We start from the raw sequence: 26,292 nt of genomic DNA on the forward strand, positions 1-26,292 counted from the left end.
GCGAGGAACCATGGGACTCGTAGTTCCGGCGCAGAGGAAGCCACGCTCCAAGGCCGGTTGCTAATCCCGGGCGCACTCCCAGGAAGTGACGTAACAAGGCGCGCGTGGCGCCGGCCGGCGTTTCCGCAAACAGAATCGTGGATGACTGTGTGGGTGAGTGTGGCGTTCGGCGTTCTGGCCTTTCCTTGTTTCTTTTGTCTTTGGTCCTGCGCGCTAAGAGCAAAGACGGCCAGAACGGCGGGACGCCTGACTGGGCTTACTTCCCTTCAGCCCCCTGCCGCCGGTCCTTGCCCCATGGGGTTCATTGTGCCCGTGGCCGGAAGCAGTCGGGCACTGCTTGTCTTGAGGCGGTGGGCGCTGTCGCTCCACCAGACCTCTCTGTCCCAGGGACGAGAAGCTCCAGAGCTTCTGCACGGGCCGAGGGGCTGTGATGAGGCTGCGATGGGCCGGTTGAGGTGTAGAGACCCAAAGAGGGTTTGTTCAGGTTCTGTAGGAACCTGAACCAGACGTAGAGTAACCGCGGGGCCGGTGAGGGGAGCAGATGAACTCGGAGAACTGCTTGCCCCCTCCTTCTGTCTTATCGCCTTGCCCCCCGATATAGACAGTCGGGGTACCCGGGTCCGTCGAGGTCGTGCTTGACCATTAGCTAGCAAGCAGAAACTGGAACGACCGAGAAACACGATTTACATTAGGAGCGTTACCGAACTTACGGCGGGCCATAGCCTGTGCACACCTTCAACAAGCACAGGACAGAGCCAGGTTAATAACGAAAAGCAGAAAACGGAGATTTGCTCTGTGAGACACGTTGGGAAGTGACACCGAGATATCCAACTAATACTCTTTTCTGTCTTGGTGGGTCTTGAAATGGGGGTGAGGTTTAAGTAGGAGGCAAGAAAAATGCTGTTTGGCCAAGATGTGGTCCTGCCTACCATGCCCCATCTTTGCCTGGGCATCTTCAATCCCTGTGGCTTGCTTCTTTCCCTTCTCTCAGCACAAGATCCCTAGGGGAAATATTTCAATCATGTTCTCTTTCTTTTTCCCCTCTCTCCCTCTTCATCGTCTCTTCCCCAACCCCTCTCTCTGTTCATTGTTTCAGCAATTTAATAGATCAAGAGACCCTGGTATCTCTTTAGAATATCTTGATTTCTGTGAGGCAAGTTACAGTGTGATTACAGCCAGGTCAGAATACCCATTTCCATGTCGGTCTATTTTTTAACCACAAAATCACTTCTCCATTATTCTTTTGGGACATCTCTCTTTCAAGTATTTCCACTATCATTGATAGTTTTAGTATTATAAATATTCGTGCAATGCCAGGGATCAAACCCAGAGCCCAGAGAATGCTCTTGTGAACCAGAATTCCTAGAAAGAAGCTGTCACTACAAAGCTGTTTAGAGTTTTGGTGATTTTTAGAACTTCAATGATTAGGATAAGATGGAATGTTGCAAGTCCAGATCCTACTTATCTTGGCCCACCTTTAGCCTCCTTACTAGCCATTCTGCTCTCTATGCAACCTAACATTTTTGTGACCATTAGGTAAATCCTTAGGAATGTATAAACAGACCTCTGGTTCTGACCAACTAAAGGCTTACGATGCTGTCAGATAGCATTTGGGTCCTATAGCTGAGTTTTCCTTGCTTTTCTGTGACCCACCTACCTGACATTTCCACCAATGTATTTGAGAAAGTGTCTGGATTTAGGACTTTGTTCTGTTACTATAAAACTTACTGGAACTGTTAGCATGTCAGAACATGGAATTTGAGTAACCTAAATCTGTATCCCTTAGCCATTGTCACACAATTTTGGCTCCAGAGTAAACTATCTTCTATCCTCTTTGAGGTAAGAGCTATTGTGCTCTATAATTGAGTTGTTTGACACATCATTCTAGACATTTGTAACCATTTTGTAGTTGAGGATGCTTTTATGACAGCTAACCTGTGGAAGTATAGACTGAATAAAATTCATCCTTAAATACCTAATTTTAGGCATTAATTACAGATAGCAACATTTTGCATGGCCTATTTGTTATAAAAATAAGTTTCTTCTAGGTGTTAAATGGTAGAGAAGAAGTAAGTTTTGATAATTAGATGAGCAGTTCTCCTTGATACTGATTTATAGTAGGTACTCTGTAAATTATCTTTTTTAGTCTGATTCAGTTGTTCCTGTGTAACATATTTTTGTTTTCTATTCCTTTGAGTCAGTACTGGAAGTTAGTGAAAACTAGTGTCTTCTGAAATCCTCCTCAGTTTCCAATGACTTGTTTTTGCCTGTTCCTATAAATATTGTCATCTCTTCTTTATGCAGAAGACCTTTGAAAGTAATTTACCTCTTGTCTTACTCTTCTATTCTGATGAAACACTTTGACCAAGCTAAACTTTTATAAGAGTTTATTTTGGGCTTATAGTTTCAGAGGGTTAGAGTCCATGACCATCATGTCAAGGACATGGCAGCATGTGGGCAGGCAGGTTCTGGAGCAATAGCTGAAGAGTTTACATCTTGATTCTGTAGCACAAGGCAGAATGCTATTTGGGAGTAGACTGACTTTTGAAACTACAAAGTCCACTCATGGTGACATGACCTCCTCCACCAAGGCTATACCTTCTAGCCCTTGCCAAACTGTAGCACCAACTGAGATCACATTTGAAAGTGACTTAATGCTTGTTACACTGAAGGCTGAGTGTTCAAGCTGTTCTAAAGCTATTTCCATTCTCCGCTTTCTGTACAATTATAGGGTCCTTTATTAAATAAGGATTGCAAGAGTCTTGACTTCCTGTATTATTTTTGTGTAATCAGAATACCTAAGGGAGCAATATATAGAAAGGAAAGATTTAACTTATAATTTTGGAGATTTTAGGCCACATTACTCGATGTTGGTGATTTTGGGCCTGTGGTAAGGCCCCATTCTGGGCTCCTGGAAAGGCTGGCCATTATGCTGGTGATAATGTATAAAGGAGGGGGCAGTTTACTTCATGGTCAAGAAGTAATTACTAACAACTAGGTATGATTTACATATATTCTCCAAACAGGCTTTACCTCCCTAAAGTCTCTAGAACCTCCCAAAATATTGCTACTAGCTGGAAACCAACCAAGCATTCAGCATATAGGCCTAAGGGGGTTTCACAGACAATAACACTGTGCTCCAGCCTCAAAGCTCCATGACCCAAAGCAGATGCTGGGAGCTGACTCTCAGTACCCAGAGTTAGCACTTCCAGGGCTGTTCAGAAGTCTAAGTTCAAAGTTTTGACACTCAGGGCAGGCCCTTTGCTGTGAGACACAGTGAGTTCAAAAGACAACTAAATGGTAATTCTGGTAGGAACCCAAAAGATTAGAATGCCAACAGGATACAGTGAGCCAGGCTTCAGAAGCCTCAGATCTCAGGGAGCAAGGATGCTTTGGGGGATGGGACTACAGGCCATTCATCCTATTACCCTGGCAAAGAATTTGTAAAGAGTTGTCTGTGCCCTGAAACTTTGTCTCAGGCTAAGTTTAAAGCTAACAAACTAATTAACTTAGTGGAAGAAATGTCAAAATTCAAGCTGTTGCATACTTTTTTGTTGCTTTTGCTTTTTGAGATGGGCTCTTGCTGTGTAGCCCTAGCTGGCCTGGAACTCCATGTGAACTTGGCTCCCACTCACAGAGATCCTCTGATCTTTACCAGCCAGGTGCTGGGATTAAAGGCATATGCCACTGTGCTCAGATTGTTGCATGGTTATCAGTAACTATTTCTTATCATCTTTACAGTGAGAATCAACAACAGAAACTTAAGTTTGATCAAGTTACTGTATTACAACATACTAGGCCCACGGTACACATACTGTTTCAAATTCTCCCCTCAGATCAGTTCCACAGATATCTGCACAGCATTGTTGGGAAGTCACAGTGTGACAACCCCACTGCTCTGGTACTAGTCTTAGTTACTTTTGCTTCAGTGTGACCAGAAGTCAAGAGAAAAGCAATTTAAGGGAGTAGGATTATTTTGGCTTGTATTATTTGAGATTTCAGTTTGTGATTGTTTGGCTTCTTGTACTTGGGCAGAATACTATGGCAACAGTAGTGACCTTCATTTTGTAGTAATGGAGGAGGCAGAGAGAAAGTTGTCAAGGATGGGCATAATTTTCAATGGTATCGCTCCAATGACCTACTTCCTCCAAACTAGTCCCCGTGTTCTTGTAATACTACTATATATAATGCATATATAAGCATTTTTAAAGTCCTGGTGTATACAAGCTTTTGACATTATGAAAGAATGTCATCTACAAAATTCATGTTTGAGATTTGCACTGAACAGTTTATGATTTTTGTGTTGGGCTACATTCATAGCTATAACAATGGCCATAAGTGGTCTTGGACCATAGGTTAGACCTGCCTGTGTGACTGAAATTGTTTTAAACTCCTGAAACTAAATGACCAACTTTATTAAAATTATCTTAGAATCTTGGTGTTAGTGTTTATAAATAATGCCTTTTTTTTCCCTCTGTGTTTTTTGTTTTTTGTTTTTTTTTTTTTGTTTGTTTTTTTTTCCATTCCAGTGTTGATTCATGAAGTTTTGCTGTCAGTTCAAGTAACCAGAAATGGAAAGTTCTGCAAAAACAGACAAATATGAAAACATGTCTTTTGACAAGGCAAAAGTATCAATAGATTCTGAAACAGAATCTTCTCCGAGTGTTAATGAGTCTATCGCTGCATCTGGGCAGAAGCTTTCTGAAAAGACACCCACAGGTCAGCAAGTAGATAAACCAAAAAGGAGAAAAGAGTTTGAAGATGATCTTGTCGAGGAAAATTCAAGTCATGTGGAAGACTCTCCATCCAAGAAAAGAAAACTTGATGTTGAAATCCTAGAGGAAAAATGCTCTGGAGGTGATGGAGCTGATTCAAAGAAAAGGAAACTGGAAAGGAGTGACGTTTCTGAGGATGCTGCAGAAAAGCGGAAAGTATGCTCCGTGTGTCTTATTTGTAATTTGGTGTGCTAACCACAAATATGGAACAGCTGTGGAGAGAAATGTATCTTAATGCACAATAGACTTTAACTCCTAAAATTAATGTTTGTTAAGGTGAAAGTTGTGCTGTGCTCAATCATTTTCATATCATTTTGGAACTTAATTGACCAGAACCTTGAAAGCTAGTTTCTATAGTTTGCTTTGTATTAATTTTTTTTTTTTTCAGGATGGCAATATGTAGCCCAGCAGATTTACTCTTTGTCCTGTCTTTTCTTTTTTCCTTTCTTTCTTTCTTTCTTTCTTTCTTTCTTTCTTTCTTTCTAAGATTTCTTTATTTGTTTTATGTGCATTGGTGGTTTGCCTCCATGTATGTTTGTGTGGGGGTGTCGGATCCCCTGGGATTGGAGTTACAGACAGTTGTAAACTTCCATGAACCTGGGCACTCTGGAAGAGCAGCCAGTGCCCTTAACCGATGGGCCATCTCTCTAGCCCCCTTTTTGCTCTTTTTTTAATCAGGTGTTTCAAGATGCCTGATCATCACTTAAAGTTATAAATGTCAAAATTATGTCCAGCCTTATTCTCCTTTATTAATGTGCTAAAATATAGTTGTTCCCAGCTTCTAGTCTGGTATATGTAATATTTAGAATAATTTTGGTTAAGTTGATGTAAAAGACTGATATGGAGCAAGTGGTAACAAACATTTACCGTATTAGAAAGGATTCTGAGGCTGAATCTGGAGAGAAGGAATAATTTACAAATTAGTTACAATTGCTGTCAGGCGTGGAGAAGAAAGTAGCAGGCCAGGCTTTCACTGCTGGTGTCCTTGTAACAAGGTGAGCTAATATGTTAAACCTGGGTTTAAAATTCATGCTGCCAGATTTTTTTTTTCAAGTATAAATTTTCCCTTATATTTGATGTGTAAAGTGAGTAAAGACTTAGGTACTTTGAAAAGGGAGATGGCAGGTGTTGAAGGCCCTTACCTACTATGGAATTTTTATAGAATGCTTAGGATTTTACTAAACTCAGATAGAAAATTGTTGCATTAGATTAATAATGTGTAATAAAAGTCACTGATATGGAGTGTAACCTCCTAAATTCTAATCCCATATGTGTGTGTGTATGTATGTATTATATAATCATAACAATTATTTTCTACTGATATTAAACTGTAATAGCTTATTTATCTTACTGCCTTTTCTTTCAGAAGTTCATCCACTGACTGTAATTTGTTATTGAATAAATCAAAGCTCTGGAAAAAAAGAGTAGTTTCCTTAAAACATGTAGCCTTAATACAGGCGACAAGCACAATGAAGACCTTCAGAGTCAGGGAAACACCTCTTAGGTGAGGTAGAATTGCTATTTCTGTGGGGCCACCATTGCTGTGTGAAATGCCCTTCAGTTGTGCTTGCTTCTTCCAGGGTCAGGTGGTCTGGGGCTTTTGTTTCCTTTCTATATCATGCTCTAACCCTTGACTTCTGTCCTTTCGGTTTCAGAAGCTGGTGGAAGGTCACAGCTCTGCCGTTGCTGCCCACTATAATGAGCTTCAAGAAGTGGGTTTGGAGAAGCGCAGTCAGAGTCGCATTTTTTACCTAAGAAACTTTAATAATTGGATTAAAAGTATTCTTATTGGTATGATTGTTTTTTGCCCTTTAGTTAAGAGATTTAAATTTTTACTGAATTACATTTTACAGTGCTGGACCTTGAAAGTCTTCTACCATGTTGATCCATGGCCCATTTCTTTTGTTTTTTTTTTTTCCCTCCCAGTTTTAATCATATATCAAGTTGAAGGCCATTATTTGTTTTTCATTTTGTGATCACAGTGTGGCTTTAAAAAACTAGAGAGCCAAAAGTAGGCCCTTCAGATAAGTTATTATTTGCTTTTGGTTAATTGTATGGGGTATTAATGTTTAAATAGTTAAATAGGCTTTCATTTGGCAGCGTGCTTCTTTATACTTGTAATTAATGTTTCCCAAGGCTGTTATGCTAATATTTTTGTGTGGTGGCATGTGGGATTGAACATTGAGTTACTGTTGTGTCAAGAAAAGGACAGTGTTATGATTCTACTTATAAGCCTTTAGGGACTTGGCATCAGTTATCATAGAACTTGCTTGTCTTACGTGATTTCTTAGGGAAAATGATGTTTACTTTGAGGACTGATAAAAACATACAGCTTTGGAGCCAACATTTTGTCTATGGAAGCTCATATTTAAAATTAAAATAGAAGTGAGTAGAGAAAAATAGAATTTATAATGTAGTATTGTTTCCTCTAGTTAAGTCAGACTTGTATGTAAATTTAGAGAAATTATAAGAGTAGTTTTTAAGTTTTTTATAGTCAAGTTTTCTTTTTGTCTGATTTTCAATTCATACAAATAAAGTTTAGTGAAAATTCTGCCAAGTTGACTTTAAAAAATGTTTATACATTTAACATGTAATTTTGTTATTTTGGTGAATAAGTGTGAGAGTCATTGCAGAAACTTAAATATGGAACACTTAATGGTGCTATTGTAGCTATATTGAAAGGCAGAAATATTTGTACTGACTATTTTAGCCACCCAAATAATACATATACAAATTATAAAGTATACAGAGTGATAAAACAGGAAAAAACAAGTGTAAGATTCATTATTATATCAGTTTTTAGTATTGTTGAATACTTCATTTATCTCAGACTATTACTAAGCCTTTTAAACCACTGTTTGAACTTTTGCCTGTTTATGAGGTAAAAGGTAGTTAGTTTATAATTTTGATTATCTTTTAAGCCCGACTATAGAGAGTAAGAATCAATTACTGTTATCTTAGCTACTTCAGTTTTAGTATATATGAAGCCTTATGGGAATAGAGAGAAAGCTGTAAGAAATAAAAGTTTCTCTCATCATAAATGTAATAATTTTTTAAAATTAGAACTTAAATGCTATCTATTTAATGTTGACTCAGAATTTGAAATTATCCTTCAAAAAAACCATTGTAACATTGTATTAGTTTATGTTTACTCTAATGCTAAAGGATCAAGTTAGTTACAATTAGATTTTGGAATACAAGACTACAAATTGATGATACATTAATGTGTTTTATATATATCATTCATATGTTTCGTCAGACAAAAGTTATTAGGTTTTAAAGAAATTGCTGCAGTAAAAATAGAGAAAATGCATTATGATTGATTTCTCTTTTTTTAGGGGAATTTTTAGAAAAGGTACGACAAAGAAAAAATCGTGATATCACTGCTTTGGACCTGGGATGTGGAAAAGGCGGAGACTTACTCAAGTGGAGAAAGGGGAGAATTAGCAGGCTAGTGTGTGCTGGTAAGACAGATGGACATGGTAAAAAGTTTGTTTGGGGACAATTGAAATGGCTCAGTTGGTAAAAACACTTGCCATGCAGTTCTAACAACCTAAGTTGAGTCCTCAGATCCCACATAAAGTTGGAAAGGAAAATATTTGCTTGTGCTTGGGGTCTTTTCCTTGTTCTCTCTCTCTCTCTCTCTCTCTCTCTCTCTCTCTCTCACACACACACACACACACACATATATATATACAGTGGTAGTAATAATAACTAACGAGAATTATTTTGGCCAATTACGTGAATGGGAAACTAGCAGGGTCTCCTTGCCAGCATGATGCTAAGGTAACTTAAGGCAGCTTTTCTTCTGAGATCTATGCATATGGAAAGTGTTTTGAAAAATTAGTTAAGTCTTTCCTGATGGTTTTGTTACAGTTAATGTTAATTTGTCCTTCGTGTTTTTAAGTTTTGTCTTGTTTTATGAGCCTTATATACTAAAAATATTTTTACTGAAGAATTAATGAAACTCTGTGTAGCTATAACGTTGATGTTTGACCATGTTAGAAATTGAGGCTGTGATTTTAAATTTATTGAAATTTAAAGTTTGATGGGAATTTTGGCAAGTTGACTCTAACAAGTGTTTCTACATTTAACATGTGATTTTGGTGACTAAGCAGTTGTAAATGAAAGGCTTTTTCATATAATGTGGTTATTCATCTTCAGTGATCATTCAACAGCGACATTCCTGTAAGGTCAGTTATAATGTGGGGCCTGAGGCCTTATTGACAGATGCACTGTGTCCCTTAAAATGACCCTATTCATTTTTCAGAAATACATGTATAATAGTCAGCAGTTGATAGTCATTCTTTTAAGTGCAAGTGGCTTATTTCAAACACGTGACTGGTATAAGCTACACTAAGGTTTTTCTTTTGGGCCATCAGCCAGCTTCCAAATTATGACACAGGGACTTAATAGTTTTGAATGCTTGGCCTAGCTTAGGCTCATTTCTGACTAGCTCCTTTAACCTGTTTCTCTTTTATCTGCCTTTTGCCTCAGGGCTTTTTCCTTTTCCTTCTTCTTGTATGTATGTCTGACTTTGACTGCTTTTGTTGACTGGCTGGCTGGTTGTGATCTCCCTTATTCTCCATTTTTCTCTCGAGCCTAAATTTCTCCTCCTGTTTATTCTCTGCCTGCCAGCTCCATCTATTCCTTTCTTGCCTGTTAGATCAGTTTTTTTATTAGATCAGTCTCAGGTACTTTAGGCAGGCAAGGTGAAACAAATAAAACACATTTTTACACAATTAAACACACATCCTTGGGTCGTTAAACAAATGCAGCATAAACAAATGTAACACACCTTCACTCAGTTAAAGTAATATTCCACAATTAGCTTACAACTCAGAAGAGATTATGTTAGGTGCTGCTGGTAACAAGAGAAGTCTTCTCCTTCCACATGGTGGTGCTCAGAGATCGGAATCACATGACTTCTTACTGCTTCATGAAGAATATTCTAAATGAAGACTGGGTTTTCCTACTGGTATATGATAGTGGAGAACATGGGACACCTCCACAGTACCATTTGGAGCCTCTCCTTTGCATGTATGATCAGGGACTGTCATTGCTCCTTCCAAGTGCAAATCTCAAAGCAAGGACATATTCCAGCATGAAAACTATAACTTGGTATTTCACAAAATGAGCTTATAGATAGTGTTAGGTTTTACAGTTCAGATGGAATCTTAAGTTGTCTGCCTCATTTTGAATGAGCATTTAAAACTTGGGCCTGGCAGGAATTTTGGTGCAAAAAAGTTCTTGCTGCCTAAACTGAAGTTTGATCCCCAGAACCCATGGTGGAGAGAAAGAGCCAATTCATGAAAGCTGTCCTTTGGCTTTCACATAGATAGCAACGATAAAATTGATCATCCCAGCACTTGCCTCGTGTCAGTACTGTTAAGAAAGCTTCTGCACTGGAACAAAGGAAACAGAGCCTTTGTTTAAAAGGAACTAGATAGAACCCTACAGCCATTTCCTGTCTTAGGCCTGGATTTCATGCTCCAGTTTATCAGTTGAATTGCTGTTCTGTGTTAACAATTACCAACACCCTTTCTACCCTTGTAGATATTGCTGATGTTTCTATGAAACAATGTCAACAGCGTTATGAAGACATGAGATGTCGTCGTGATAATGAATATATTTTTAATGCAGAATTTATAACTGCAGACTGTTCAAAGGTACAGAATCTTTGTTGTTTTAATTTTGAGATTTATTTTATGTGTATGAGTACTTGCCTATGTATGTGTTTTGTGCACCACCTGCATGCTTGGTACCTATAGAGGCCAGAAGATGGTATTGAATCGCCCTGGAACTGGAATTAAGGACAGTTATAAGCTGCCATGTAGATTCTGGGGATCAAACCTGTATCAGATCCGACAGCAGCAAGTGCTCTTGACTGCTGAGCCATCTCTGCAGCCTCATCTCTTAAAATCTGTTTTCTTCCTACAGTGCTGGGGATCAAATGCAAGGCCTCGTGCATGCTGCATCTCCATCTATAAAACTGACTCATTTGTTAAAATGTGATTTGAAATAGTAAAAGTCTCAAGGCATGCATTTTCAATTTCTACTGGAAATTGTTATGATAAATCCTTAAGTACTTTAAGGAAAGTTTTGCTTTTAATAATTGAATATTTGAAATACTTTTGTTGCTTTTTGATTTGCTCAAGATTCACTTTTCTAATAATCATACTTTAGTGTCCCTGTGACATTGGTCCTATGAACCCCAGAGTCCACAGGATCTCAGAATCACTTATACAAATTGGCATAGTATTTGTGGGTAGCTACACACATATTCATGCATTCTTTAAAAGTGTGTTTAGCTGATTTTATTATTGTACCTAATACAGTGAAAATGCTGTATAACTAGTCATATTATATTGTTTACTTTAAGAAGTAAATGTCAAGGAAAAGAAGTCTACAGATTTGTATAAAAATAAATTTTCCTCTTTTATATCTTTAGTCCATTATTCATTGAATTTACTGTTACAGAACCTAAGGGTATGAACGGCTGCTTTATTTTGCAGTAGACCTGGACTTAAAGTGTGTAGTTTATAAGAATGGTTTTCTGTTGTGCTGGAATCATTGTATGTTTCTACCTTCAGAACTGAATTGATGCTGTACTGGGAACTTGATGTTCTTTGTCTTTAAGTATTATATTTTAAAACATTTAAGTGGTACACATTTAGTAGTCATATTTTGTTTGCAGCCTTGAAAATGAGGATAAAAAAATATATGCTGCTAAAGTAATAGTACATCCTTTAACACTATTTCTTTTAGGTGCCAAAGGCTGAATTTTCATTACCCAAGTTTTTGATGAGTGTCAGTTTATCTTAACCCTCAAGACCAATTGAAATGTTATATAACATTTTAATTATTTTTATATGTGTGAGTTTAGTGTGTGTGTGTGTGTGTGTGTGTGTGTGTGTCAGTGTCAGGGTGGGGTTCCATTTGTGACACAGATGCCACAGGAGTCAGAGGGCTCCAGGTTTCAGCTTCTACTTTGTGTGGTAAAGCCTCCAGTGTTTGCTTCTGCTTTATACCCTGCGCTAGTTGGCCTGTGAGCTCCCAGATGTTCTGGACATCTAACTCAGATACTTTCACCTACACACTCTACCCTGTTATAGGCCAGAGTGAGGGTACTTTTCTAAAATATCCCTTGTTGTAATATATAAATGTCAAGAGAAAGAATAAGGCCAGAGTGAGGGTACTTTTCTAAAATGTCCCTTGTTGTAATATATAAATGTCAAGAGAAAGAATAAGTCCAAAGATTGACAAAAACTATTGGTTATTGTTGGGAATATCGATTTCAAGAACACCACATTCTAGTAATTTACTAAAAACAACACTTAATCTGTGTTGTATTAGCTTTGAATCTTAACCTATTTACATTTGTTTCAGGAACTTTTGGCTGAAAAGCTTCGTGATCCAGAAATGTGCTTTGACATCTGCAGCTGTCAGTTTGCTTGTCATTACTCCTTTGAGACCTTGGAGCAGGCTGATAAGATGCTTAGAAATGCTTGTGGAAGGCTTAACCCTGGGGGCTATTTTATCGGTACCACTCCCAATAGCTTTGAACTGATGTAAGTAACTTGAATCCAATTGAAATCAGTCAAATACCTTTTAAAATTGTGTCCTGTAGTTTTTCACATGTATGATATGATTGTTAGGATAAAAAATGTTAACCATAATTCTTTTATTTTGGTTGTGGAATAACCCTAATAGAAGACGCCTTGAAGCTTCAGAAACAGAATCATTTGGAAATGAAATATATACTGTGAAATTCCAGAAGAAAGGAAGTTATCCTTTATTTGGCTGCAAATATGACTTCAACTTGGAAAGTGTTGTGGATGTCCCTGAATTCTTGGTCTATTTTCCGTTGCTAACTGAGTAAGAATGTCTTGATCTGTTGCTTTTCCTTTCCCCTCATCCCTTATCCTAAGGGGACAAAATTAATATTGCTATTCATATTGTATTTTAAATGCAATCCTAAGAAAATGCCTTAGCTGCAGAATTGAGGTTCTCTTCAGATAGCTTTCTTTCCTAAGAGAGGGGAGCCAGCTGCTTCTACTCAAGGCAGAAGATAAATGACAGCAAACACAATTTTGGTAATATAAAAATTAGCAAGTCTAAGATCCTCCTTTAGAGAGAGATTATCAGAAGTTTGAGAGTAGCCCCGTGGTGTTGTTTTCCTTTTCCTTTTTTCTTTTGTCGTTTTTGTTTTTTTGACAATGTCTCTGTTATGTAGTCTTGGCTTTCCTGAAATTCCCTGGGTAGCTATGTAGACCAGGCTGGCCTTGAACCTCACAAAGATCTACCTGCCTTTGTCTTCATAATGCTGAGATTAAAGGCTTGTACCACCATGCCTACAGTGTTGACTATAAAGTTCTGATTCATGGGTATATTTCCCTCATGCACATTCATTCCTAAGAATTTTGGTGAATGGCAAGCACAGGAGAAATTGAAGGATTTCCCTGCCAGGAGAATATAATAAAAGCCAACTTAGATGGGGACTATATACATATGACCAAATTTCATTTTGTAGTTTTTAAAAACAACTATCTATTTTGAATATTAACTGAGGAAGTGGGAGGGTTTTTGCTTACCTGGATTTAGCTGGCGATTATTTTAATCCAGACTCAGTCACAATATAAGAATCTCTTACCTCTAGGTTAAGAAGTTAGTTGCTAGGTTGGTAGCTCATTCTTGTCCCAAACTCAAGAGACTGATACAGGAGGCCAACCTGGTTACAGTGTAATACTGGTTCAAAAACAAAGAAAGAAAGTAGAGAGCTGGAGAAAGAGAAAATCAGATAAAACAAAGACATGACAGCACATAAAAATATTGAATACAGTGTTACAGATATAAGCTGCTAATAACATTTAAATTTTTTAAATCAATTTGCAATGTTACTCTTTAAATGGGCATGGTTAATGCAAAAGGTATGGGCCCGGTGGTTATCTCACTACAACCCTTCAACTTGATAAAAGAAGAAATTAGAGTTTTCTCTGTTTTTCTTCATTTGTTTTGAATGCTGGCTAGGTATTTTTGCTTAACAAAATTAGTTTTAGTAGAACCCAAAATAAAAGAACATACGGAAATAATATTGTTTAATGTTAAGCAAACTTGGCATTATTGTTTTTTAAATTGTTTGAACATAATAAATTTAGGTAGTTATAGATTCTTGCTTTAATATATAATTATTTTCATCTCATTAAGTTTTTTTGAGAATTTCATGTAGGAGTTACAACTTTGGTCAAATCCCTCCTTCCCCATAATCACTTTGTCCCATGCTCCTCCCACATCCTCCTCAAATTATTTTCCTTTCCTTTGATGATGACGACAATGATGTAGCCTATTAAGTCCAGTTAATATTGCCCATATCCTCATGGACTTTTCTTACTGCTTTTGTTTTGTGATGGGACCTGGTCATCTGGAGTTAGGTAGTAAGAATTTCTAATCTACCTGTGTTGAGTGGGAATCTGTTTCTGATTTTGCTTTTAACTAACCGTGGTTGATTTCATCTTAGGTAGGAAGAGCTTCCAGTTCTGTTAATTATATACTTGTTTTAGCTTTTGACTGGTGAGGCTTGATGATTTCAATATAAGTTTTTTAATAGATTGAATATATTCTATTCCATTTGTGTGATTGGCTTAATGAGGTCCCTGGACAGCTTCAGGTGTGGTTGAGGTGTCTAAACACTAATAGAAGTATAGGCCAGTGCTTGGGTGAGGTTCTAGAGCTGAGGGGAGTGGAGAAGGGACCTTATCAGCACTGTGTCCTATGTGGGGCAAGAACTGAAGAGATTGTCTCTCTTGGTGAGTGAGAAGTCATACCAAGAAAGCCTGCCTGTACTCCCCCTTCTGGGACTGAGTCAGGGGAACAGAAGTGGGTTGGGATGAAAGATACAATAGTTTCACCAAGAAATCCCATGGCTGTAGCCTAATGCACCAGTTTTTAAAATGTATTTATTTGTGCAGGCACTTCGTGATCTAAATGTTAAATCTAAAAATGTTGAGTTTGAAATGGCTTCTTGCCATCTAATTAAGAAACTAAGCAATAATGTAATTAACTTGCTGAAAAGTCCATTCTAATTGCTTAAATTGGGTTCTTTGTAATGATGAGCGTCCCAACCCCCATAACTTGTTTTGTTTTAGTGGCTTGCCTTGGAGATTTATTTTAATTGAGTTGCCTTGAATAAAAGAAGTACCTATGTTCATGATGTTTCCAAAAAGGGCCAGCTTGGTTATCAGCCCAGTATGTCTCCTGCAGTGTGCCAGTGCCTCTGATGTGCCTAGCACCACCTCGTTTCAACCGTCCCTGCCATTCAAGCTTTGTATTACATGTTTCTCCCCCTTTGCCCACTACCTGAAATCGTCTCCAGGAAGAGACTTGTAAAGACTAGTGTTTAGGTAGAATGGGATATGGATGTAAAAGACAGGAACGGTGTTCCTACAAAACTCAGGAAGTGGCAAAGAGGGCTGAGCCAAGAAGAGGAAGGAAAACTAGTGGGGCTGGACCAAAGACTCCTGTTAAGAGATGGCAGTATCACATTAGAGATGAGTGGCTCAGAGACCATGTTCAAGGATTTTGAATTATGTCCTGGAGCCCAGTGAAGGGAATTAAAAAGGATAATGATATGACCAACTTTGTATATTTGAAAGCTTAATCTGTCTGTAGCTGGGAAAGATCATTGAGGGAAAGTATGACAGGAAGCAAAGGATAACATAATGATGCTAGTGATTGATGTAAGATGGCAATGAATGAATGTGGTAAAAAGTGGACCTATTTAAAGTAGACATGTGTGCAAGAGAAAGAGAACTTTATGATGTATTGATTACAGGGGGAATAGGAGAAGATTGATTTCATTGCAGTGATGAAGATGAGAAGTTAGTATCTGGCACATCTGGGGGTGATCTTCAATGAGTAGTGATGTTAATCAGTGTCACAAAAAAATCAGATATCAGATGGCTTCCAATATTCCATGTCATTGGTACAGAGATGGAAATAGGTTCTGGGGCAAACTTCAGAACCTTAACAATTAGAAATTGGGTTAAAGAGAAACCTGTAAAACAATCACAAGAAGCTACCCAAGTTATACTTTTGACAATAATAATAATAATAATAGTGATAATAATAATAGTTTATGTTACCTGAGAATGCAGGAGATGAAAATGAATAAGAAAGATGTTGTCATCATTTGCAGATATGGGGAAGTAAATAAAGTAGAACTGATAGAAAAGTGCTCTGTATGGCCCCTTGTCCCATGACTTGTGTGTCATGCTAAAGGAAGACCTGTAGCTTGTGGACATTTAGAATACTTTCCTTCATAGGCATGTAAGTTGTTACTCATCCTTCCTTTGTATTCTGTTCAACATAAGTAAATAGTAGCTTTTTTAGTTAAACCCAGATGTCACTGCTAATTATAAAGTAAACTATGGAATTAAAGGACCAGAGAGATGGCATTTGCTGCCAGGCATGATACCCCTTCAGTCCCTAGGGCCCACATCATGGAAGGAGACAGCCAGTACCCTCAGGTTGTACTCTGCTCACCACCCACAAGCACACACACATGAATTTGATGAAATAATTTTTTAACAAACAATATTTAACAAACATTTGAAAGCCTTCCCATTAATCTTTTTTGGACAGAATGGCAAAGAAGTACAATATGAAGCTAATTTACAAAAAAACGTTTCGGGAATTCTATGAAGAAAAGATTAAGAACAATGAAAACAAAATGCTCTTGAAACGCATGCAAGCCCTGGAGGTAAGTATACAGAAAAGGTATAGAGATTCTAGGATGTGAATTTTGGTAGTTCGGGCTCATTTTTCAAGGTTCTTCTAAAATTGTGTAGGTAGGTGTATTGTGCAATTTATTGTTGCTGTAGATACTCTACCTTCAAGGACAGAGGCTGTTAAAGATGGTTATAGTGGATGTTCATTGGATGTTCACTCATTTGGTGAATGAATGAGTGGTACTCTTATAAAATTCTTTAAAATAAGGTTTGTCAATCTCAGAACTATTGTCATTGTGGACTGGAAAAAAATCCTGTTCTGTGCTCTTGGTAGTATATTCAGAACACTCCTGGCCTCTACCTATTAGATGCCTACCTGTAGTACCCATGTCCCTGCTGTGACAGGCATGTTTCCCATTAGGTAAAAATCAAGATCTCCCTATCTAGAACAGGTCTCTATGACTAGGATAGCAGTTTCTGACCCTCCTGGCCAGGGCCTAGGGCAAGCTCATACCAGGGAGAAATTTGTTCTCTGATGACTCTATTAACACTGATAGTTTGTTATATACTGAGACCAAGGCTGCTTGACTCTTGTGTGTCTCCCAGTGTAGCAGTGAGAGACTGCACAGTCATTGCTTGCTTTCCCCTTTCCTTTTATTAAAGAAATGTAAAGTATTCGATGTGCATGTTATTTGTTAAAATCATAGAGTAGTAGGATATAGTCATGCAAAATTTAAGACATTTCATTTCATTTAGAGTATTGTCTTGTTTCTTTAGTTTTTCCTTGCTTTTTGTCTTGTTTGTTATGAGACAAGATCTCATTCTGTATTATTAGCACTTGGCCTGGAATTCACTATATAAACCAGATGGCCTTCAAATTTGTAATTTTCTTACTGCACTTGAATGTTGGACTATAGGTGTGAGGTCCATCAACTTAGAATATTTTAAGTGCTTAAAACCTAGCCTGTCTTCCTTATATTTAACCCAACCCATGAAAGAAGCAAAACAATCACTTTTTTAAAAATGGCAGCTGATATAGTTCAGGGTCACATAGCTGTTAGATAATTCAGCTTTTATGTGTGGCCATCCTCTTGTTGAAGTTTCAACCATGGTTACTCCCCATTGTCAAATGTGAGGATCTTGAAATACTGACTTTTGAATCCTCTAATTAATAAACTGTTCAGCTATACATCCTGTATTTTAGAATTAAGAATGTTTTGTATGCATCTTGTATTTTAAAATTATGAATATTTTTATTGGCTTTGTATTAGGGTAGGAGCTTGGTTTAGTTTGCCCTGAGGTAGAAAAGAAAAGGAGAAGCTGTAATTCCTCACATGTTCATGTCCCTTGGCAAATTGCTCTTCCCTCATGGGCAGTACATGCTCATTTAACCATTGAATCATTGCTCTCTTTGAGGATATAAGCAATGGATTTCTGTAATTGATTTAAAATGTACTTAAGCAGATACAAGAGAGCAAGGATCTCTCTCTCTCTCTCTCTCTCTCTCTCTCTCTCTCTCTCTCTTTTTTTGGTAAGACTATTGTATAGGCCTTGAGTCCAGTCCAGTGTAAGAGTAGGTAGTATATGTAGGTTTTCAAAGTGCAATGAGTATACAGAAAGGAAGGCAGCAAGAATGTAGACAGAAACATGAGAAAACAGATGTTTGGAGTGCTGTTACTAATAACTTCTTGTCTTAAGCACACTGCTTTTCTCAGTCTACCTTCTTCATCCTGCCCTTGATATGACCCTGGCTGTCTGGGAGCGTAAGGACAGATAACCTGTTGTTTGGAAAAGTGTTTTTGGTTCTTTATTTCTTGACCATTGTGTGGGAAATAAGATTCTGGGACACAATATAGTCTGATTGATGTTTATTCGGGAAGAAATGACTTACATCAGAAACAGATAACTGCTGTGGGTTCTTGTTCCAAGAATGCCCCTGGTGCTCTCTGTCTCTGACCAGGAAGTAAGAGAGAGAGCTAGGGTCCGCGACCCCAGACCTAGACCCCACAGGTCATGTTGGCACCTGTCCCCAAGCCCAAATGGACATGGTCAGTGCAACAGGTGCAGGCAGGGTAGATATCCTACTACCCTTGACTAAACTCCTCCTGTGGCCCTATGAAGGTCATTGAGACCAAGGGTAGAAACAGTGATCATGCTCTTGGTGCTTTAATCCAAACCAGAGTATTTAAGGGGTTCTTGATATTTGCAAAAAGTCAGACTTCCAGCACCAGCCCTTTATAGCTTTCCATAGTCCTCAGAGGAGGAAGGACAGCTGGGAAGCTAAGGGCCAAGACACTAGGATCACAAGTCTGGTGTCTACCTTCTGTTTTCACTGAGGACTTTCTTGAGAGGCATTTCTGGAAGATTTACTCCCTTGAGAAGTACTAGCTTACATATATTCTGTAAGGTTTGTTGTTGCTGTTGGGGACAGCAGTTTGTAGTTCTTACCATTTATTTAGTCCTGTAAAGGAGGAGGTATCTGCAGATATGCAAACTAACTCGCTGTAGAGCTGGTAACTAGTATGTTGACTGGATTACAACAAAGTGAGAGCCATTCAAAATAAAGTCCTGAAGCTTTATAATACAGTAACACTAAAGTTAAGAAATTGAAACTCGGAGTAAACTTTTACCATTGCTTTTGTTAAGATTGGATAAAAAGTAAAGCTGTGAATGCTAAGAATATACATGTACCACAGAGCCAAAATGATTGCATAAAAGGTCTTGTTACGTAGTCTAGGCTGTCCTCTTGTATCCCATGAACACTGGGATCATAGTTACGTGTTACCAGGTACAGCAACCCGTTGTACTCAAAGCAGCAAATAAACAGCTTTATGTCCAATACCGGAATATGCAGTACGATATTTATAAAGAAAAAGGAAAGGGGGCTATGAGGTGCCTCAGTTGGAAGACTTGAATTAGAGCCCATTATCTATAAAATAGCTGGGCAGCTGCTGGTGTTTGTAAGGGCAGAGATGACTTGACCACCGAGCTCCAGAACTGTGAGAGACCTGTCTCAAAAACTAAGGTGGATGATCCATCCAAGGTCTACACCTACACATACCCTAAAAAAAAGGGGGGGGGGATGGGGAGTAAAGTAGAAATTTGAGAATCGTCGCCTTGAAAGTTTCTTAGGAAAAGCTAGGTTTTAAAGTGGCTACATCCAGCTCAGGTTCTTAGAATATTAAAGATAAAAGATTTGTAGTATATGGTATATTGATTAAAATGAATTAAGCAGCACTGGTAATTTAGAATACTACCTTTTTTCAACAATTTTTAGATTATAACAGAAAAAGCCCTTTGCCAGAAGTCAAGATGTAAATGTTTTCTGCTAAATGACCCTTTTTGAGGATTAAATTTTGTAGTTCTTCCAAGCTGTAAATAGTCTAAAGTTATGATAGAAGTTGACCAACATTTTGGAGATGACTCCCTCCCCTGCGTTTTTCTCTTATGTGAAAACTGTATAGGGCCTGGAGAAGTGGTTCAGCAGTTCAGAGCACTTGCTGCTCTTGCAGAGCACTTGAGTTTGATTCACCAGCACCCAGATGAGGGGGCTCACAACCATCTGTAACTCCAGCCTCAGGGGATCCGCAAGGGCCTCTAGTCACTATGGGTACTGACACACCTATGCCTGCTTCTTTAAAAGAAAAGAAGTATGTGTAGTAATGAAGCAATACTTAAGGATTATTCTTACAATTTCAGTGGTTTACTCTGTCATTCTGTTGTAAGTGTAGTGAGATCTCTTAACTAGGCTTTTATGTTTGCTTCCTTAGCCATACCCTGCAAATGAGAACTCTAGACTTGCCTCTGAAAAGGTTGGTGACTATGCACATGCAGCAGAGTACATGAAGAACAGTCAAGTGAGATTACCTCTGGTAAGTTTCCAGCGTTCACAGGAGAAAAAGGAGCATACGTGTGTGGAGACTGAGGTCATTTCAGTTGTTCACAGTGTTTGGGCTTTACTTAAGGGTTACAAATGCCCCCTGTAAGTTGTGATAACTTTGATGCTATAGAACATAAAATATATTTCAGTGAGTAGCAGAGAGAGGTTTTATAGGACAGTTAAGGGTAGAGAAAAATCATAGGCTTGGTTTGCAAGATTCCTTGCTAACTCAGTGTTCGAGAGACAAAATTCCAAGCTCTGGACATAGAGGAGAATAGTATATTTTCATTTGTATTGACTTTATACAGGCTAACACTTTTAAAAATATTAGTATGTAGTGATAAGACAAGCCATAAAAGTCCCTGTGAAAACTGCAGACATTTTCATAGCACGTTTCTCTTGTAATTTCATTAAACTTACTAGGTCTTAAACTGACCATAGATCTTATGAAGATCTTATGAAGTCAATGGCCTGTGCAATGCTGCACATTGAATTTCATTTATTTATTTATTTATTTATTTATTTATTTTTGGCAGATGCAATTTATTTTATAATGCATACTTTGTGGTTCTTTAGGTAAAACACAATGTTTTACCATGTTTAAGTTCTAGGTTTGAGGTAGATGTTTGTTTCAGTTATTGCCACCCCTCCAACAACTCAGCAGTGAGATTGACTTCCTATATAGAAATTCACATTTTCTTGCTAAAACATTTGCTACTTCCCAATACCATGAACAGTGAATAGATATAGACTGAGGCTATGTCTTTAATTTTTTTTTCCAGAAAGTTACTTACTGATTGTTTCTAGATGTATATATCATGTTATGTGCGTTGTACATGTTTTTATGGTGAAATGGGATTTACAAAATAAGCTTGTGTTTACTTCTGCGATGACTCTAAAATTTCTTTCCTTTTATTATTTTAGGGAACCTTAAGTAAGTCAGAATGGGAAGCTACAAGTGAGTATGTCATGTCATCCAGCTAATGACAGTGTCAGCCATTCTGTTTTAAGGGAGTCATTGAAACAAACTATATCAGGAAAAACTCTGACATTTTAGGGAGCATGTTTGGAAGCAAGTGTTACATAGTTACATTCTGCCATGAGACTGGTGTCTTCAGAGGATATCCCACAGTACTGGCAGATGTATAAAGTCTTGGGCTTCAGCAGGAGAGTGAGGTAGAGGATTTGAGCTTGCAGATCCTTAATGTTGAGATAAAAAGATCCTAATCTTTTACAGAAATGCCTTGGGTTCTTGAGCACAGTTCCTGCTGTCCATTTAAATGTTTGTTGATTACGTTGAAGGCAAAAGTAGTAATCAGAGAAACACTATTTAGTAAACATTGAATGTTGACTTATAGAATTAAATGAAAGGACTTCAAGGGACTTCTAGAGTTTAGTGGAAGAAACAATCACAAATACTGCTAGGCAATTTAAATGCTAAAGAGGGAAAGGTAGATGGAGAGTTTAAAGGTAGATCTTAAAACTCTTAAAAGTAGTAATATTAGTATTAAGTGTTCAGTAGTATCTAGTGCTGCTGTGACCATGTCATCTGTTGTAATTCACTTATCCCCACAAACATGAGTTGACTATATGTCATCACAGGAAAATGGAGTTTAATGTTGGGCTAAGTGGCAGAACTAATCTAGTTGACCAGGTTCCCATTTTCTCAATCATAACCTCATAGAAAGAAGTCTTTACTATGAGCAAGACTTCCTGAAATTTTGAGTTTCAAATTGTGTACCTGAAATCAGATTCTAGTGTTCTTGATGGTGGTAAATGGCTAAGTAGATTTTTGTTTTGAAATGCACTTAAATGATTCTTCATTTACCCTCAAGCCACTCAAACAATAGAACTCAGAAAATGTATGATGGTTTTCTTTCTCAGTCTGTTTGAGAACGTTTTCCATGATGATATGAATAACAAATCTCTGACTACTTCTCTTATTTTCTTCGTTAGGTATCTACTTGGTTTTTGCCTTTGAGAAGCAGCAGTGAGCACTTAATTGTCTCAGAGCGCACTCCATCCTTACAGATGTCACAAACCATCTCAGATACATTTGACAGCTGTTTGTTTATTTTAATAGTAAGTTCTAAATGTGTAGGATGCTGCCAAAAAGTCCAGTGTAAAAATTTGACATTTACTGTCTATGTCAGGTTAGCTTTGTTCTCTCTTTCTCTCTCTCTCTCTCTCTCTCTCTCTCCCTCTCTCTCTCTCTCTTTCTCTTTGTGTGTGTGTGTGTGTGTTTACGATCTATTTTTAAGTAATATTTTAAGAATTGTTTCCCTCTACTGTCAAAACTATAACAAAGCATGTCAGAGCAACTGACATCTCCACAGTGCTGTGATTTGCTGAGTGTTTACAGAGTTGACTTTACAGCAATTGTAGAATTAACAGAGGAGTGCTAGTTTGCCACCATGCACTTGAAGTTTTGTTACAGTGTTTTTCAATATTAAATGGATTGTGTTCTATACATTTGAATGTAAGTGTTCAATATATATTGCTAAAGGTAAAAGATTGAAATCTGATTTTAGGTTTTCATAAGAGCTACCTGGCTAAATTTTGACTGTTTGAATAAAATAACTATTTGCTAATACAATGAAATTTTGAGACTATAGAAAATTTTCGATGGCAGCATAGAGATATTTTGGAATGGTTTGGTAATCTGTGAAGAATTTCCTACCATAGCAATTAATATGTCCAACTATTGAAATTAATTAAGGTACTTTCAACTTTCTTCATTGGACAGTGATTCCATGGTTAGATTTTCTTACGATTTTGTGAAAATGCCATGTCATAATCCTGTTACTTATTGTCTTAAAATGTGTATATGCAAGTGCAGCAGCAGTAGGTAGCGCAGTAAGAAAAGCAGGTAGATTCCTCACCAATAAGAGATGTCAGTTACTAATGCTGTGTCCTTCCAGTCAAATAGGGACCCCTGCTCCCCTCTTCCGCATTGCTACCTCACACAGAAGAACCCACTGTTCAGTTGTCATTCAAACATGCACTGTTGAGGTTAATGGTATACAGGTTGGCATGGCTGCCTTCCAAATATTTACTTGCTGTCTCACAACCATTAAAATAGTCATTAAAATTGTCAATTATAGAATTGGCTTCAAGAGCTGATATCTGTGTGAACTGCTGTCTTACATTTAAGAAACTTGATAGCCTTTAGGTACATCAGGAAACTTGAGAGCAGTACCATTATATATTCTTTTAAAAGTCATTTATTTAAAGGACAATTTACAAAGATCTTGCTTTGTATAAAAATCTGTAGTACTTACTTTAAAAGTAGCCTTGGGGATGGAGAGATGGCTCAGCAGTTGAGTGCTGGCTACTCTTACAGAAGACCTAGGTTCAATTGCCAGCACCCACATGGCAGCTTATACCTGTCTGTAACTCCAGTTTCTGAGGCTCTGACACCATCTTCTGGTCTCCATGGGCACCAGGCATGCACATAGTGCATATACATACATACAGGCAAAATACTCATACATACAAAATAAGAATAATTGTTAGTAAATTAAAAGCATACTCAGATTATATATTGTCACTACTCATAGTATTAGAGTGTAGCTTTGGTGCAGGGTTTGGGCTGTGGGGATGAAAGTTCTTGTCTTAGAAATTCAGGCTCATTTTATTCCCAGGGAAGGTACTACTAAGTATTCCTGAGGATGGTTTGGCAGGTAGGGTAAGCTTTGTTACAACTCTTGATCTTAGTTAATAGGTAATGCATCAATTTTTAGTCTTTTTCTGTCCTTTTCATTCTATCCTATGGGTTGTTTTAGAGAGAATAATTCCTCAAAGGGTGGAGGATAGTTATTCCAAGCAATGAGAAGAGAAATGTGGAGTTCCAAGACCCTTTGCTGAGGAATCATAGAGAACTGGACTGGGTCTGAGATAGACTCTAGTCCTTACACCTACTGTCATAGACATAGGAGAGTTCCCATGAGACCACCTTACAGTACTTGTACCTGATAAGAAAGGCATGGGTTTTCATTACAGGATCCAGGAAGAACCCCTTATTTTGGGTTCAACAATGAGAATGAGTCAGAGGAGATGTGTGGACACTCCCAGACCTGCCACATAGGGTACCCTCCAAGGTTGAGTTTCAAAATGAACATCAGGGACTGGAGACATAGCTCAGAGGTTAAGAGTTGTGCTGCTCTTTCAGAGACTAGAGTTTGGTTCCTAACACGTATATCAGGTGGCTCAAAACTGCTTGTAGTTCCAGCTGCAGGGACTTGATTACTTTCTTCTGGGTTCTGCTGGCATGTGCACACAGGCACAAACATGCATAAATCTTTAGAAATGAAGATCACCTGGGCCATTTGTGAGAATGTCACAACTTGAATTGGAGAAAGTTCTTGGGGACAAATCTGTATTGTAGTAGAACCTAAAATGCTGACATGAAATTATTTGGGTCTAGAACTTACTCAGGGAAACACTCCAGTGTATACAGTGCTGATGAAGAGAAACTAAGGAGTTTGTCAGTCCCTACCAATCTTTTTAGGGTCCTGACCTGTACAGCGCCTCAAGCCTGCTGGAGCTGACCCACACACCACTTCAGTTCTCCTGAGCACCTCACAGACTGCCTCTCATCTGTAAGAGAAGGTTATGACTGACTAGAGTCACCCAACAATGATGGACCTGTATGATGGCTGAATGGCACAGAGAGAATAGAAATTTTCTCAAGACCAAAGGAACAAAACATTTCCAGTCTATGATAGGCCTAGACTCCTATTCTCACATACTTCTGAGGGTGGAACAGGCGAGTCCTACAGCCTGAGCTCTTAGTTATCGAGGCACCTTAACTTAGATATATTAATTCCTGAGTAAGGTGATCCAATAAATAGGGTGCCCTGGTAGGAAACAGAACTAGACAAGGTACTCTTCATGGTGTGGTGACCTGGTCCTCTAACCAGGCTTGTGGGATCTGCACACTGCATGTGATAGTGTCCTCCTAAACTTACTGTGTGGATGTATCAGTGTAAGAGAGTCTCTAAGATACAGAAATTCTGCTTTTGTGTGAGTATAGGCAGGCCTCATTTTGTGGATTTGCTTGTTTAAACTCTGTTCAAAGTTATATCTATACAAGCAGTCAGATTTCTCACAGACAAAACATATGTGAATTCATAAGCCAGGAGTTGGAGATGTCTTTGTACTCACTACTGTCCCATCCACAACAACCATCCAATTCTTAGCAAAAATCTGGTTTCATCTGGCTTGAAATATTATGTGACTGAAATTAAAAATACACTCTTTGGCTTTCACTTGTCAGTGTTCATGAGATTCTCATGATTGTACAGTATTTCATTGTGTGAATAAACAATATTATCCAATGGTGTTTTGGTTTATTTCTAGCTTGAGAACTGTACTGACACAGAACTCCCTCCTCTTCCCCCCAAAACTTTTTATTATTTTTCTTATTTTACATATGGATCCCAGTTCCCTCTCCGTCCCTCCCTCTCTTCCACCCTTCCATGTCTCCTGATCACCCTCCCACCCAACCCCCACCCACCCACCCCCAGTCCATATGTAGGGTGATGATTTCTTGGAGGGGTCATCTAAATCTGTCAAGTCATTTGGAGTAGGGACTACTCCCTCCTGCCTCAAGGTTTGGAGCATCCCTTCATGGGGAATGTGCTCCTTTTGTGCACCAGGGATACCAGAACTGAGACCCATGTTCAGGGGGTCTCAGTCGGTCCAATGCTGGATTCCCAGCTATCAGTCTGGGGGCCCATTAGCTCCTTGTTCAGGTCGACTGACTCTGTAGGTTTCTGTAGCCTGGTCTTGTCCTCCCTCTCTGCATCTGGATTCCAGATTGGCTCTGTTTAGCTGTGGGTATCTGCTTCTGTTTCTATCAGCTACTAGATGAGGGTTCTATGATGGTAGATAAGTTACTCATCAATCT

The 26,292-nt window shown here is 38.3% G+C and overlaps 1 protein-coding gene across 2 annotated transcripts; it reads left to right on the top strand.

The window, feature by feature from the left end:
• The first annotated feature begins 26 nt into the window (after positions 1 to 26).
• On the top strand, positions 27 to 25,720 carry Rnmt (RNA guanine-7 methyltransferase). Of its 2 annotated transcripts, none has more exons than XM_051201088.1 (11): positions 27 to 153; positions 4,530 to 4,931; positions 6,431 to 6,566; positions 8,114 to 8,239; positions 10,332 to 10,444; positions 12,165 to 12,346; positions 12,489 to 12,653; positions 16,416 to 16,533; positions 20,272 to 20,373; positions 21,306 to 21,339; positions 22,338 to 25,720. In XM_051201088.1, exons 2-11 carry the CDS (start codon positions 4,572 to 4,574, stop codon positions 22,373 to 22,375), a joined length of 1,374 nt encoding a protein of 457 aa, XP_051057045.1. In that variant the 5' UTR covers positions 27 to 153; positions 4,530 to 4,571; the 3' UTR covers positions 22,376 to 25,720. The 2 variants fall into 2 exon arrangements, with proteins under 2 accessions (XP_051057045.1, XP_051057046.1); XM_051201089.1 differs by having other exon boundaries at positions 6,434 to 6,566.
• Positions 25,721 to 26,292: the final 572 nt, after the last annotated feature.

Source organism: Phodopus roborovskii, unplaced genomic scaffold (genome assembly GCF_943737965.1).
Source record: "Phodopus roborovskii unplaced genomic scaffold, PHOROB, whole genome shotgun sequence".
In the NCBI taxonomy this organism is placed as follows: domain Eukaryota; kingdom Metazoa; phylum Chordata; class Mammalia; order Rodentia; family Cricetidae; genus Phodopus; species Phodopus roborovskii.